Source organism: Mirounga angustirostris, unplaced genomic scaffold (assembly GCF_029215605.1).
Source record: "Mirounga angustirostris isolate CCGP_5_RB_7025 unplaced genomic scaffold, mMirAng1.0.hap1 SCAF_4, whole genome shotgun sequence".
NCBI classification, from domain to species: domain Eukaryota; kingdom Metazoa; phylum Chordata; class Mammalia; order Carnivora; family Phocidae; genus Mirounga; species Mirounga angustirostris.
Genome location: NW_026991712.1, coordinates 1,308,408 through 1,322,063, shown reverse-complemented (window position 1 = coordinate 1,322,063; position 13,656 = coordinate 1,308,408). Strand labels below are relative to the sequence as shown.

The 13,656-nt window shown below is 54.9% G+C and overlaps 1 protein-coding gene across 1 annotated transcript; it reads left to right on the top strand.

Moving 5' to 3' along the window:
* The first annotated feature begins 203 nt into the window (after positions 1 to 203).
* On the top strand, positions 204 to 5,767 carry ZNF696 (zinc finger protein 696). The gene is made up of 3 exons (XM_064587785.1): positions 204 to 260; positions 1,578 to 1,682; positions 4,154 to 5,767. The coding sequence occupies exons 2-3, from the start codon at positions 1,649 to 1,651 to the stop codon at positions 5,242 to 5,244; spliced, it is 1,125 nt and encodes a 374-aa protein (XP_064443855.1). The 5' UTR covers positions 204 to 260; positions 1,578 to 1,648; the 3' UTR covers positions 5,245 to 5,767.
* Positions 5,768 to 13,656: the final 7,889 nt, after the last annotated feature.

Below are 13,656 nucleotides of genomic sequence, written 5' to 3'. Positions count from 1 at the left end.
GGAGGCCGGCGAGCCGGAGCGGGAAGCGTCCGTGAAGACGCCGCGACCGGAGCGAGCGCCTGGAGCACCGGGCTGGGGGGCCGACCGGAGGAGCAGAGGAGCGCACAGCTCTCCCGCGGCCTAGAGCGTCGCCGGAAGCGCCCGCGCCGCAGCCGCCTGGGCAGCCAGATGCACAGTCCTCCCGCAGCCTAGAGCGCCGCCGGAAGTGCCGTGCCCCGCGCTGCGGACCGCGGCGCTTCCGGCGAACGGCGGGACTGCGGGTGAGTGGTGGTGGCCGGCTGCGGGCCGTGCGGGAGCGGCAACGTGGGGCCCGGGTCTGGGCGCGGGTACGTGTGCTTATGCGGGGCTCTCGCTTCGAAAGAGCTGCACGTGCGCCGTGGGGAGTGACAGCCTCAGGGGAGTCTCCCCTGACCAGCGAGAAGGTCTTGGGGACAGATCCCCCCCGACCCCGGTGTGACAGCCAGGGAACAGCCCCCCGGAGCGGTGTGACGGCCCCGGGACAGCCCTGCCCCCACCCGAGCCAGTGTGACGGTCTCAGGGGACCCCTGACCAGCGAGAAGGCCTTGGGGACAGTTCCCCCCGGAGCGGTGTGACCGCCCCGGCACAGCCTCCCCTGGTCACTGACGGTCGCCAGGGGTCGCTTCATTCACTTTAACAGGCCCTGTTTTTTAGTGGAGACGATGTGGTTTCCAGGGTTCGCTCTCAGACAAGTTGGACCAACACCATGATCTCAGTGTCGGGTGGCTCCCCGCGGGTGAGACGGTGCCCGGAGGCTGTGGGCCCACCCGCTGCCCGCAGCCCCATCGGTCTCCCCGACCTCCTTGCCCGGAAGGTGTTACCATAAAAGCTGATCTACATGATCTTTCTTAATTGCAAATGAGGCGGGACAAATGAGGAACTTATGCTAAAAAATACACTGGCCACCTGTCACGTTCTTTTGTGGGTTACTTGGTGACTTTTACCAGTTTGTCATGTTTTCTCATAATGTGTAGTGGTCTTTATGTTTTAAGGATGTGAATCCATGTTATAAACATACCACCAAGCCCCCCAGGTTTTTTTTTTTTTTCATTTCTTTCTTTTTTACACTAAATTTCCTTGTGTAGTTAAAGCTGTTAGACTTTACCTTTGGTGTTAAGCATAGCAAAATCATTCCTCAATCCAAAACTGCGTCACTCAAATAATTTTTTATTTTTTGGTTTCATATTTTTATAATCAGATCTTCATAATTATCAAGAAAAATGTTACGTCCCTAGATGTGTCTCCAGACATTTGAGGCCTGACCAGGGATGCTGGGCTTGTTCATCACAGAGCAAGCCCACGACAGGCAGCTGGCAGGTGCTGCCACGCCCAGCTCTGTCCTCAGCCTGCCGGGGGGTGGGGGCAGGACTCAGGGCAGCCAGCATGGTCCAGATGACATTCCCAGGGGTACCGTCTGGAACACTAGTTACTGGTTTGTCTGTTCGGTCATGACTTTGATTTCTAGCGGCAGAGACAGGCCCGTGGAGTCCCCAGGAGTGGCTCTGAGCTCACCCCCACCTTCCCTGTCACTTTCTCCCCTGTCTTCTTTCTTACTCAAGCAGGTGTCCCCACTCCTGGTGCTTCTGCAAGGCACAGCAAGGAGAGCCCCAGGCCTGGATCTCCAGACACCATGGACAGGGCTACCCTGATGGACACACACACAGGTGAGGGGTGGACAGCCAGTGGGTTAGGGAGGAGGGGACAGCTTAGGAATCAGGGCTCCTGGAGCCCACCTGCCTGGCTGGTTGTTGAAGCTGAGGACTCCTATCCAGCTTACTGTTGTTGCTGTTACTTCCATGTGAGACAAGCAGTGCTCAGGACAAGGCCGCCTTCCCCTCACACGGACGCTCGCACTGCCTCAGGCTCTTCCACCATCATACTCTGATGCCGCATGTTCGGCAGCGGGAGCCTGGGTGGGGTATGGCCATGGCTGCCAGGACATACTGCACACCCCCCCACACACACCTGCACCTGTTCTCCCTTGAAGTCAGAGAACCCCTGTGTCAGGTGATTCAGCTGCCCCGAGTCCATGAACACACACTCATCCCTTCTTTGGGCCCTGCCGCGAAGCTGCCCTTCAAGTCCCGGACTTGCCTCTCCCTCCCTCCACTGACCTTAATCCTGGCAGATCTGGTCCAGACGGGGCTCTTCACAGTCCTGCAGTTTTGGACTAAGTAATAATTTTAGCAAATGTCAACATACACAGAGTGGTAGAAGAGAAACAGGTCACAACAAAACACACATTTTAAAGGGAATAAAGAGTGCTGTCTCTTGGTTGCTGGTCCCGAGCACATGTCAGGGGATCTGTGGCCTGAAAGCAGGATACAGGCAAGCATGAGACCAGTGGGGGCCTGATGGGGCCCATGTACGTCAGTTGGGAGACCAGCATCTTTGCGAGGGGGCTGAGTTTCTTGGCTAAAAGCCAAGTACTAACCTTTTAGGAAGACTTCCCTCCATCAGGGTTTCTCAGCCCTAGCATTGGACATTCTGGGATGGAAGACTCCTCATGGTAAGGGTGTCCTGGGCATTCTAGAATATTCAGCATCCCCGGCCTCCACCCACAAGACGCCAGTACCACCCCTCCCAGTTGTGACAACCAAACCTGTTTTCCCACATAGCCAAATGTGCCGTGGGGGCAAAACTGCCCCAGTCGAGAACAAGGGCTCCATGTTTAGGGCTCCTCAGGGCGCCCTGGGAAGTTATCACTGAGAGGACCCCCCTACCCACACACACAGCGCTGCCTGCTGGTGCCTGGGATGGCCTCGGGAGGCAAGCAGTTCACAGGACCTGAAGCCTGACCCACCGGAACTGGAAAGGGTGTGTGTGCCCCTCTCCCATTTTAATTCTGAATAACTCTTGCTTCAGAACCAGTGCCTATGAGTTGCTTGAACTTCTACACCTACCACACCACAAGAGCAGACTGGGCCTCCCCAGAGGGCCTCCTGTTTCCTTTTTTTTTTTTTTCTCAAAGATTTTATTTATTTATTCATGACAGAGAGAGAGAGAGAGAGAGAGACAGAGGGAGAAGCAGGCTCCGAGGAGCAGGGAGCCCGATGCGGGACTTGATCCCAGGACGCTGGGATCATGACCTGAGCCGAAGGCAGACGCTTAACCATCTGAGCCACCCAGGTGCCCGAGGGCCTCCTGTTTCTTAGCCCTGTGCCTGGGGCCTCTCCCCATCTCCAGTTGCTCAATTGGACAGCCCCCTTGTTAGGGAATCGATGGAAAGTGGCTGTGGGTGCCTGCCTGCTCTCTCCCGCCCCAGGGAATACTGGCCTTGCCCCCCTCCCTCCCCGCCGACTCCCCCCGCCCCCCCGCCCCCCATCCCCCATCCCCCCCATCCCCCCCCCCCCCCCCCCCCCCCCCCCCCCCCGTACAGGGGCCTTTATCACCTGGGCCCGCTCAGTTCTTGAGCAGTGCTCCAGTATTGCAGGCTTGGCCTCAGAAGCTACCCTTGAGGTTGGATGTGGCAAGAACTGCCTGGCATTCTGCTTTGCGACCACAGCCCTAAAGCCATTTGCCTGAATGGGTGTGTGGTCTGTGCCCGGGGCCACCGGCAGTCTCACCACCGGGAGCCAGGACTGGGAGGCCCCTCGGTCCAGCCGGCTGGCTCCGGTCACTGGCTGTTGCTTACTCTCGGCACTGATTTCCGTCTGAGGAAGGATTCTTTTACTTGCCCGGACGAGAGGCCGCTTGGGTTTGGCGGGTTGTGGTGAGGTGTCAAGGCCAGAGTTGTGTTGGGGAGCCCGGGGTTGCCCAAGTGAGCGGGGACTGCGGCACGTGCCGCCGGGTGCTCTAGCCCTGCGCCTCCCAGGGCCTCTGCTTTGGTGTTCCTCTCGCTCCGGCTCGCTGCCCGCGTTCTTTGCCTTCCAGGCCGCGCGGGGGCACCCGGAGCCAGGGCTTCTGTCTCCCGCTCTCCGGAGCCCGAGGGTAGAGGCTTAGGCTACCCCGGAGGAGTCCCAGCGGAAGGACTGGAGGCGCCGGGTGCCGGGGAGAGCTGGGCAGGAGCGGCACACTGTTACCGGCAGCGCTGCCTCGACCCCGCCGGCCACCGCCCTGCCCACTCTGGCGGCTGTGTGCCATCCGAGCTGAGCCCTCGGGCCTCCTGTCTCACGTCTCTGACCCTCTCTTCCAGCGGCCCTGGCACAGGCTTCTGGCTGTGCCGCTTCGGTGGCAGAGCGAGGGGCTCAGAGCACGGCGCCAACGCCAGAGCGGGGGGCTTTGGAAGAAGAGGGGGCCGGCCGCGGAGAGAGCGCGCTGGGCCCGTTTCAGGGGCCTCCCTGGGCACGGGGGCCTCCGGACGGCGGTGCGAGTGAGGAGGCTGGAGACAGGCCCGCAGGTTCCCCCGGGGTCCCGGTAGTTTCCGAGAGACCTGGCGGGCAGAATGGCCTAGAGAGCAGCGGGTCCCGGTCCGGCGCCACCCCGCACGCTCGCTCCGCCGCGGGCGGGAGAGGGCCCCGCGAAGGGCGGCCCTATCAGTGTGGCACCTGCGACCGGAGCTTCAGATGCTCCTCGGACGTGGCGAAGCATCGGGGCATTCACTCCGGGGCGAAGCCGTACGCGTGCGGCGACTGCGGGAAGGCCTTCCTCCGCAGCTCGCACGCGCTCCGGCACCAGCGCGCCCACCGCGGCCAGAAGCCGTACGCGTGCGGCGAGTGCGGGAGGGCCTTCAGCCAGAGCTCCAGCCTCGTCAGGCACCGGCGAATGCACTCGGGCGAGAAGCCGTACGGATGTGCCGAGTGCGGCAAGGCCTTCGGGCAGCGGTCGGATGCCGCCAAGCACCGGAGGACGCACACGGGCGAGAGGCCGTACGCGTGCGGCGAGTGCGGGAGGGCCTTCCTCCACAGCTCCAACGCGGCGCGGCACCAGCGCGCCCACCGCGGCCAGAAGCCGTACGCGTGCGGCGAGTGCGGCCAGGCCTTCAGCCAGAGCTCCAACCTCCTCCAGCACCGGCGGGTGCACACGGGCGAGAAGCCCTTCGCCTGCCCCGAGTGCGGCCGCGCCTTCAGCCGCAGCTCCTTCCTCCGCGAGCACCGGCGCATCCACAGCGGCGAGAAGCCGTACGCGTGCGGCGAGTGCGGCCGAGCCTTCAGGGCCCTGTCGGGCTTCTTCCGGCACCGGCGGGTCCACAGCGGGGAGAAGCCTTTCCGCTGCACCGAGTGTGGCCGCACCTTCCGCCTGAGCTCGCACCTGATCCAGCACCAGCGCCTCCACGGCACAGACTGAGCCCCCCGCGGTGAACGGGCCAGGACGCGGTGGGCACAGCACCCGGGGAACTCCGGCCGCGCTGGAGGGCTGTGTACTTCGTCCCACCAGCATGAGGAGGATGAGGGAGCAGCCTGGTGCTTTACGTTCTTGCCATGGGGAGGCCCCCAGTGCCTCCACGGCCCCCCTGCCCAGCCGTCGGAAGAGAAGGAGGAGTCCGAGGGAAGGCTGCTTTAGAGTGGGGAACGCGGGCTTCCCCAGAGGAGGGAGATCTGAGGAGGACGTGTATCCACTGAAACTGATTCATATTCCTAACGCTTTGCTGATGGATAATTCACGTATAGTGAAGTGCATGACCTTAAGGGCTGGGTTCTATGAGATTTGACAAATATAACCTGTTTTGACCTTTAGAACCACCATGCTATCAAGATAATAGGCTATCTCCATCGCCCCCTTAGCCTCAGAGGCAACCAGTGATCTCGTTTCTGTCACTATAGTTTTGCTTGTTCTAGAACTTTACGTAAATAGAATGATTTAACATATACTTTTTATGTCTGACTTCTTTCCCTCTGCTTAATGTTTTTGAGATTTATCAGTATTTCTTTGTTTCGCTTTTTATTGTTGCTGTTGTTTTCTCAGTTCCGTAGCACTTTTTTTTTTAAGATTTTATTTATTTGACAGAGACACAGCGAGAGAGGGAACACAAGCAGGGGGAGTGGGAGAGGGAGAAGCAGACTCCCTGCTGAGCAGGGAGCCCTATATGGGGCTCGATCCCAGGACCCCGGGATCATGACCTGAGCCGAAGGCAGACGCATAATGACTGAGCCACCCAGGCACCCCAACATAGCACTTTTTAAAAGGCAAGAGTCACTTTTTATTTTGTATAAAAGCTCTGTGTTTGTATCTGTGTCTCCATCCAAGCAGGAGCTCCCGTAGCCAGAATTGTTTTACCACAGCCCTCGATACAGAGTATGCCAAAGCAGAATATACTCCACCAAAGAGTGTCCGTGAAATATGTAGGGGAGTGTGTGAAAGATGGTTTACAGAGGAGACCACAGGCTCAGCCAGAGGAGGAGAGAACACAGATCTGCTGTGTTTTCACACCCATTTCAGGGTATGCAGCTTGCAGAACTCTGCTCAGCCTCATAAAGGCAGTACAAGAAAAGGACGTGTAAGATTCTTGTACTTTTTTTTTTAAAATTTAAATTTTACTTAGTTAACATACAGTGAAGTATTGGTTTCTGGAGTAGAATTCAGTGATTCAAGATACTTGTACTTTCAGGGCACCTGGGTGGCTCTGTTGGTTGAGCATCTATCTGACTTCTGATTGGGCTCAGGTCATGATCTCAGGGTCATGAGATTGGGCCCCGTGTTGAGCTCTGTGCTTAGCACGGAGCCTGCTTGGGATTCTCTCCCTCTCCCTCTGCCCCACCCCGCTAGGGTGCTCTCTCTTTAAAAAAAGGAAAAAAGAAAGGTATTTGTACTTTCAACAAATGTTTCCTAAGCACTTACTTGTCCAGGCTCTCTGCCACTGTGCTGGGAGAGACAAAACCAGCATGACACGAGCATTCAGGGACTTTACAGGTTAGAGAGTGAGACAGGCAAGGAAAGCCATCTATGTAGTGCCCAATAAAAAGCCCAGTAACAGAAGTACCTCCAGGGAACTAAGAGCACAGGAGAGAGGCACACACAGATGATCAGGGCAAGGGAAAAATTGGGAAGAGCTCCCAGGAGTGGTGATTCCTAAGCCGGTTCTTCAAAAGATTTAATCAACAGATGGGCTAGGGGCGCCTGGGTGGCTCAGTTGGTTAAGCGACTGCCTTCGGCTCAGGTCATGATCCTGGAGTCCCAGGATCGAGTCCCGCATCGGGCTCCCTGCTCAACGGGGGGTCTGCTTCCCCCTCTGCCCTCTTCCCTCTCGTGCTCTCTGTCTCTCATTCTCTCTCTCTCAAATAAATAAATAAAATCTTTAAAAAAAAAAAAAAAACAGATGGGCTAAATGTTGTGTACAAAGCAGAGGTCAGGGTGCACTAGGGGGTGTGAAAGGGTATGAGAAATGTGTTCACTCATGGAACCTTGGAATCTGCAGTCAGAGAAGGCAGAAAGTAAAATTTAAGTGAATTCACTATTTATAACTTAACATTTTACAGCACATCATGACAGTGTCATGGATACGGATATGTGTTACATGCCAGGTAGGACTGGTGAAGTATCTTTGTTGCACGTCCTAGAACTCTGCCATAATGAATTGAGTGAGATCATCTTCTTGAAAGTTTACTGTAATGACTAAGATCAATCTGAGCAGTCACCTGGCCATGAGTCCTAGGGTCCAGCTTCATGATCCAGATCTGTGCTGGTCAGGCTGTGGTTTGATGCCATTTCATGGTTATCATCTGCTCTAGCTTAACTACTGATTGTGGGTTATTTTGGGTCCTATAACTGGCTGGGACCTCCAAAACAGCAGTACAAGTCTAGGGCTCTTGTGGGCACCTATTTCTTTTCCGATGTGAGTTTAGGGCAAGGGTTGTGCAGCCTGTAGGGGCAGAGTTGCCCCCAGAGTGGACTCAGTGGCACCACAGCTATTGGGCTGCTGACTCTTGGGCCAATGGTGAGGTGGAAAACTGAGCCCAGGATTCCCAAGCTGAGCCCAAACCCTCAGATAGGCTGAACGGTCCCAGGTTCGTGGTCCCTCTCAGATACCAGGAGAAGCCAAAGCCATCAGTCTTTGGAGGAAATCTTCCCCTACTTAGACCTGTAGTATTACTGTTTATAAGGTCAAGCAATGAGCTGAGATCACCAACCATATAGGAAGGTCTCACTGAATGAGGGTCAACAAAAACAGCAAACAGTAGACATAAACCTCAAAGAACTGCAGATAATGAAATAGCCAGATAATGCAGGCAAGGGAATAGTTATGTATGAAGTATGTACAGAAATAAAGAAGACAATCACAGCAATGAGAAAGCAATAAAGGACTATCAGGCATGGACGAGCAGGGTGGGCAGGGTTTTTAAAGAACTTTTAGAAATGAAAAATATAATTGTTGAAATAGAACTCAGTGGGTAGGTTAAAAAGCAGATTAGACACTGCTGAAGAGAGCATTAATGTAGTGGAAGATACATCCAAGGAAATCAGATACCACACAGACAAGGAGATGAAAAATCTAAAGGAAATGTGAAAGGATTTGTACAGCAGAATAAGACGGTCTAGCATGGGCCTGATGGGAGCCCCAGGAGGAGAGGGGGTGAAGGAGAGGACACCCAGTGAGGCCCTGTGATGACACGCCCCATGCTTATGCAAATTCCAACTTTATCAGCAGCTGGCTGCCACAGCCCACCCAATCCCTACTCTCCAGCCAGGCCCAAGCTCTCATCTTGTGCAGGGTTGAGAATGGAGGTGAAGGTGAGGTCAGTCAGGGAGAGAGCAGCCAACCCCACCTGGGGAAGATGAGTATTTGCATCCCCAGTTTTAACTGGCCCCGTCTCCCCTTAATCAGGCCAGCAAAATAATCAATGAAAGGAGAGGACACTGAACTCATTACCAGTACACTGGAAGTTCCAGCGATCCTCAAGACCCAGAACCATCACCTTCAACACATAAGCCACAAAGGACAACTGTAAACAAGTTGTGCCAATCGACAGCTGAGACACCTGGAGGGGCCTGGCATCCGTGCAGGCTCCTTTCATTCTTCACACGGATGAGATTCTGCACTTTATGGGACTGAATTTTTTTGGACCCCCCCATTTATAGTGTTCCTACAAGTTTTTCTTTATTTAATGAAAAGCATAAATCCACACATCTGGGAAGCATAATGTATATGAAGCAGCATAAATAAAGAGAAATCCACACCTGCACACAACACAGTGAAAGCACAGGCCAGCAGGAGAGATCTTCACATCGTCCGAGAGGAAGGCTCGATCACCCACAAAGTAGCCACCGTCACACCATCGGCGGACTTCCCAAAGCAACACAGAGGTGGCAGCTGGCTTAGCCTCTTTGACGTGCTGGGAGGAAACACCTGTCATCCCAGAATTGCATGCCCAGCAAAATTAGTTTTCATAAAGAAGGTGAAAACAGACATTTAATATAAGATCGTTTATCACTAAGGAACTTTCACTGAAACAATCTCTGAAGTTTATGCTACAAAGAGAAGGAAAATGATTGCAGAATGATGGTCTTAGATATGACATAGAGTGGTGAGCAAACAAAATGACCAATATGAATGAGATCCAAACACTGTATAAAAGAATAATGTCAACTGAAATACCAGACAACGGCATGTCCGCTAGAAGGGGGTGTAAATGTTCTAAGATCCTCCTACAGGTGGGAAGGGGCATAAGACCTTAATTTTAGACATTGATAAATATGTGTAGTATAATTTAATGTTGATTAGTAAATATAAGCTTTATACATTTCCAGGCCAATAGAAAAATGCAATCATTTAAAGTGAACAACTACTATCAGTTAAAAGCATGAGTTGGTAAAGAGAAAGATAAGAAAAGGACTGGGCAAATAATCACAGAGCGAGATGGCAGAATGTCCATAAGCACAGTACGTCTAACTGGAGGAAACTTCCAGTTAAAAAATTAACATGGGTAAGAGGAGTCTCAGAACCACAATATAAATGAAGACAGAAGTAGGTGGAGGCGTGAGCCCGCCAAGGGAGTGGAGTCACACGCAGGCAGCCGTGGAGATGCACTGGGACGCGGCAGCCGCTAACGAGCTGCCGGGAGTCTCAGGTCCGTCCCAGGAGCTAGCGAGCCATCCCCGAGACAAGACAAGGAACTGACGTGCACTACAAACCCTCAAAAGCCAGTGCGCTCAAGGGCTCGAGCGCCAGTGAGCCTCACCTGTGCCCACGGGCCTTCGTCACCCCTACGTGGTGGGAAGCTAGTCATCACCAAGCGCCTGAGGAATGTTTCTGATGTGCAAGCGAGAAATCAAACCAAAGGAAAAAGAGATGGTGCAGGAAATGCAGAACCAGTGAACATAATGATGATTAGTGACCTGAGATCGAAAAGGAACTGCGTCCGTTGAAAAGGAACTGCGTCCGTTAAAAAAGAACAAATAGTATTTTAAAAGGAAAAATTCAAAACAAACCCTAGAAGTTAAATGGGATATCCACAATTAAAAACAAATTAGCAAGTTGGCTGAGAGGTGAAGTGAGGAAATCTTTTTTTTTTTTTTAAGAATTTATTTATTTGACAGAGAGAGAGACAGCGAGAGAAGGAACACAAGCAGGGGGAGTGGGAGAGGGAGAAGCAGGCTTCCCGCCGAGCAGGGAGCCTGATGCGGGCTTGATCCTAGGACCCTGGGACCATGACCTGAGCTGAAGGCAGACGCTTAACGACTGAGCCACCCAGGCACCCCGAGGAAATCTTTTTTTAAAAAGAAAAGGCGAAGAGGCAGGTGAGGCGGGAGACAGATTAGGACCAGCAGGAGTTCTGGGAAAAACCAGAACGTGGTGGGAGTGGGATGGCCAGAGACCCCATCTGATGCTCCCCAGGCCTGACAGACCTGCATCACCGCAGTGGAAGCACCTGTAGCTCCCCACAGTGACAGCCTGCACGACGCTGTGCGGTGCCCCTGGCCGCAGGGAGGCCCAGCAAGCGCCCGCGTGGTGGACCACACAGGGGTGAGGAGACTTCTTCACAGCCGTGTCACACATAGAAGATGACAGTGGAACAAAGCTCTAACAGTTACACGAGAAAATAATTTGCAGCCTAAAAGTTGACGCGTATTCAAATCATCAGGCGTGATGGTAGTAGTAGAACGGTATTTCCAGACATGCAAGTTCACCAAAAATGTCTCATGACTTCTTGTGGAAATGTTCTTCAGGAGACACAAAGAGGAGATCCCCAAAACAAGGGAGTAACTGAGAAAGAGGAGTAAGAAGGCTCCAGTAGACAGGGGGTCCTCCCCAGGACGCCAAAGACCAGCCCAGGATGCGCGGACAGTCTCCGTCTCCTGGGAGGAGATGCAGAGGTCTGTGACCAGTTTTAGTTTCCCACAGCACACCCTGGGGCACAATTGTTTACCGTCTTTCCACACGCAAAATACATTTACCCCTTTTCTGGCTCCCAAAGTCTCAACCAACTGCCAAAGCAGACACAAAGCCTAATCAACATCTGATTTTCATCAGGTCTGGAAGTAGAGGAGAGGCCTCTTGAGCCAGAGACCTGTCAACGAAAAAGAAAAATTATCTGACCCCTCGCAAGAGAATTTTAAGACCCCTCCCATCCCATGGCCCCCTCGAGCTACAGAGCCTGGAGGGAGAGCCTGGCCACAGGCACTTGGCAGCCCTGCTGTCCTGTCTGTTCAGCATGTCTGAGGGGTCCCTGCCCAGAGTGGGGACAGAGCATGGGCCTGGGGGTGGCACACAGGTCTCTCATGGGACGATCAGACCCTTCCCTCAGTCAGGGCTTGGAGTCCACCCTCTTTAGGGCCCCCCTCTGCCAGTGCCAGCACCCCGCACACCCTTAGGCAGATTCCACAGGGGGGCACAGAGGGGAACACAGCACGGCCCAGCTCCTGGGCAGGCAGCCAAGTGGCACAGCCCCCCACCCATCTCTCTGAAGAAAGCCTGAGAGGCAGCTCAAGACTCACCAGCTGGTGGAGAGGACACGCTTCAAAGGACGGGCCACGGCCGTCGGCGACCTTCTGTATAATGGCAACAAATGCTTGCACAAGCAGTTCATTGCACAAAATCCCCAATATTGCTTTAATAGTGAAAAAAACACAAAGTAAGTTGCAATGAGGCAGAGACGTGCACTCAGAATTCAAGGTCTTCGCTTGCCGAGGCAGGAGCCCACGCAAACTGCTCCCTGCACATCTCGTGGATCTTCTCCACAGACAGCTGCGCCTCTCAAACCTGCAGAGAAGACCAGGGTTCTCGGGAAGAGCCCAGCACACGGGTCAGGACACCAGGGCTGCCAGGCAGGACGTGCTCCTCCTGCCCCACAGCACAGCCACCCCTCCAGGGGTGTAGAGGGACCTGCTGGGGCCAACTTCCCCAGCACAGCCCAGGCAGCCAGCATGTGGGGCTCACAGGCGACCCGGCCATGCTCACACCCAGCAAGCAGGCTGAGTGCCCCCTGGCTGGGTGGATGCAAGCAGCCTGATGCTCAGGGTCACCCTGTGACACTGGGCTCCATGTCCCAGAGCTCTCGAGGAGGGAGGACACATGACAGGGGACTTGGCATCAGACGGTCAGGGGGGTGCCCATCCTAGGAAGGACCTATGCTGACCACCGGGGCACAGGGGGCCAAGCTGGGGCCCATGAAGCAGGTGACACTGATCTGGAGGTCCAGGCAGCTGAGCTCTCCTCCCTGTCTGGAGCCTGCACGCTCAGTCTCATGAGCTGTTCCTCCAGCTTCTCCAGCAGCTCCCCACTCTTCTCAGCAGTCTGGCAAAGTAGGGGAGGGCCACGCTTCCTGACCTGGCCCCCGCCCACCCCAGAGAGGAGGGAGAAGCCCCAGGAGGCAGGGACCCTGCCTGCACCACCGAAGAGCCCACAGCAGGATGGAGGCAGAGTCATTCTGGCTCAGACTTCGCAGAGAGGGGAAGTGTGGACATCTGAAACGCGACAGGCAAAGGCCATAGCCAGAGAGAAAAGGAGCGAACAGAAGAGCCTTTCCATGCCCGAGAAGATGCTCAGCTCTGTTCCACTTTTTTTTTTTTTTTTGGTGGGCAGCAAAGCAAGGTTTATTGAATGACAGTGAAGGGACAGTACAAAGTTCCGGAAGGGGAGGGAACCCAAGAGGGTTGCCCTCTGTTCACCTTTTATTTTTTTAATTTATTATTTTTTTAGGATTTTATTTATTTGAGAGAGTGACAGAGAGCATGAGCAGGGGGAAGATCAGAGGGAGAGAGAGAAGCAGACCCCTGCAGAGCAGGGAGCCCGGTGCAGGACTCGATCCCAGGACCCTGGGATCATGACCTGAGCCGAAGGCAAACGCCCAACCATCTGAGCCACCCAGGTGCCCCGTCTATTCACCTTTTAAAAGAAAATCAAATGCATCAAAACCAAGGCCTGCTTTCCCGGCTCCACAGGCCCTGGGACGGCTCGGGGCAGACGACAGCAGTGCATGTGGGCTCCGGCCCCAGTCCTCCTCCAGGAACGCAGGCCCCAGCTCCGCCCGCACACGTGCGAGTGGACATGCTGCTGCACTGGCCAGAGCAGCCCCAAGAGCTGCTGCGGCCGCTCAGCTGGAAAAGCAGGCATCTATCCCGAGTGGTCAAGAGGCGTGAGCTCTGCGTGCAGGGGCCTCTCGGGAACAGCGGCAGCAGTGAAGACTCCAGGGGCCTGAGGGCAGAGGGAGGACAGAAGACGCTGGGCTGCTGCTTCTGTGGACAAGAGGAGGGGAGCAAGTGGGGGACACACACCAGAAGCTCCCCAGCAGCTGCCTCTGGGGATCCGGGGTTGGGGGGTGC

Coding starts and splice junctions, on each gene's coding strand:
- ZNF696 (XM_064587785.1), top strand. CDS start 1,649: ATGGACAGGGCTACCCTGATGGACACACACACAG. Junction 1,683..4,153: donor CCTGATGGACACACACACAG/GTGAGGGGTGGA, acceptor CCTCTCTTCCAG/CGGCCCTGGCACAGGCTTCT.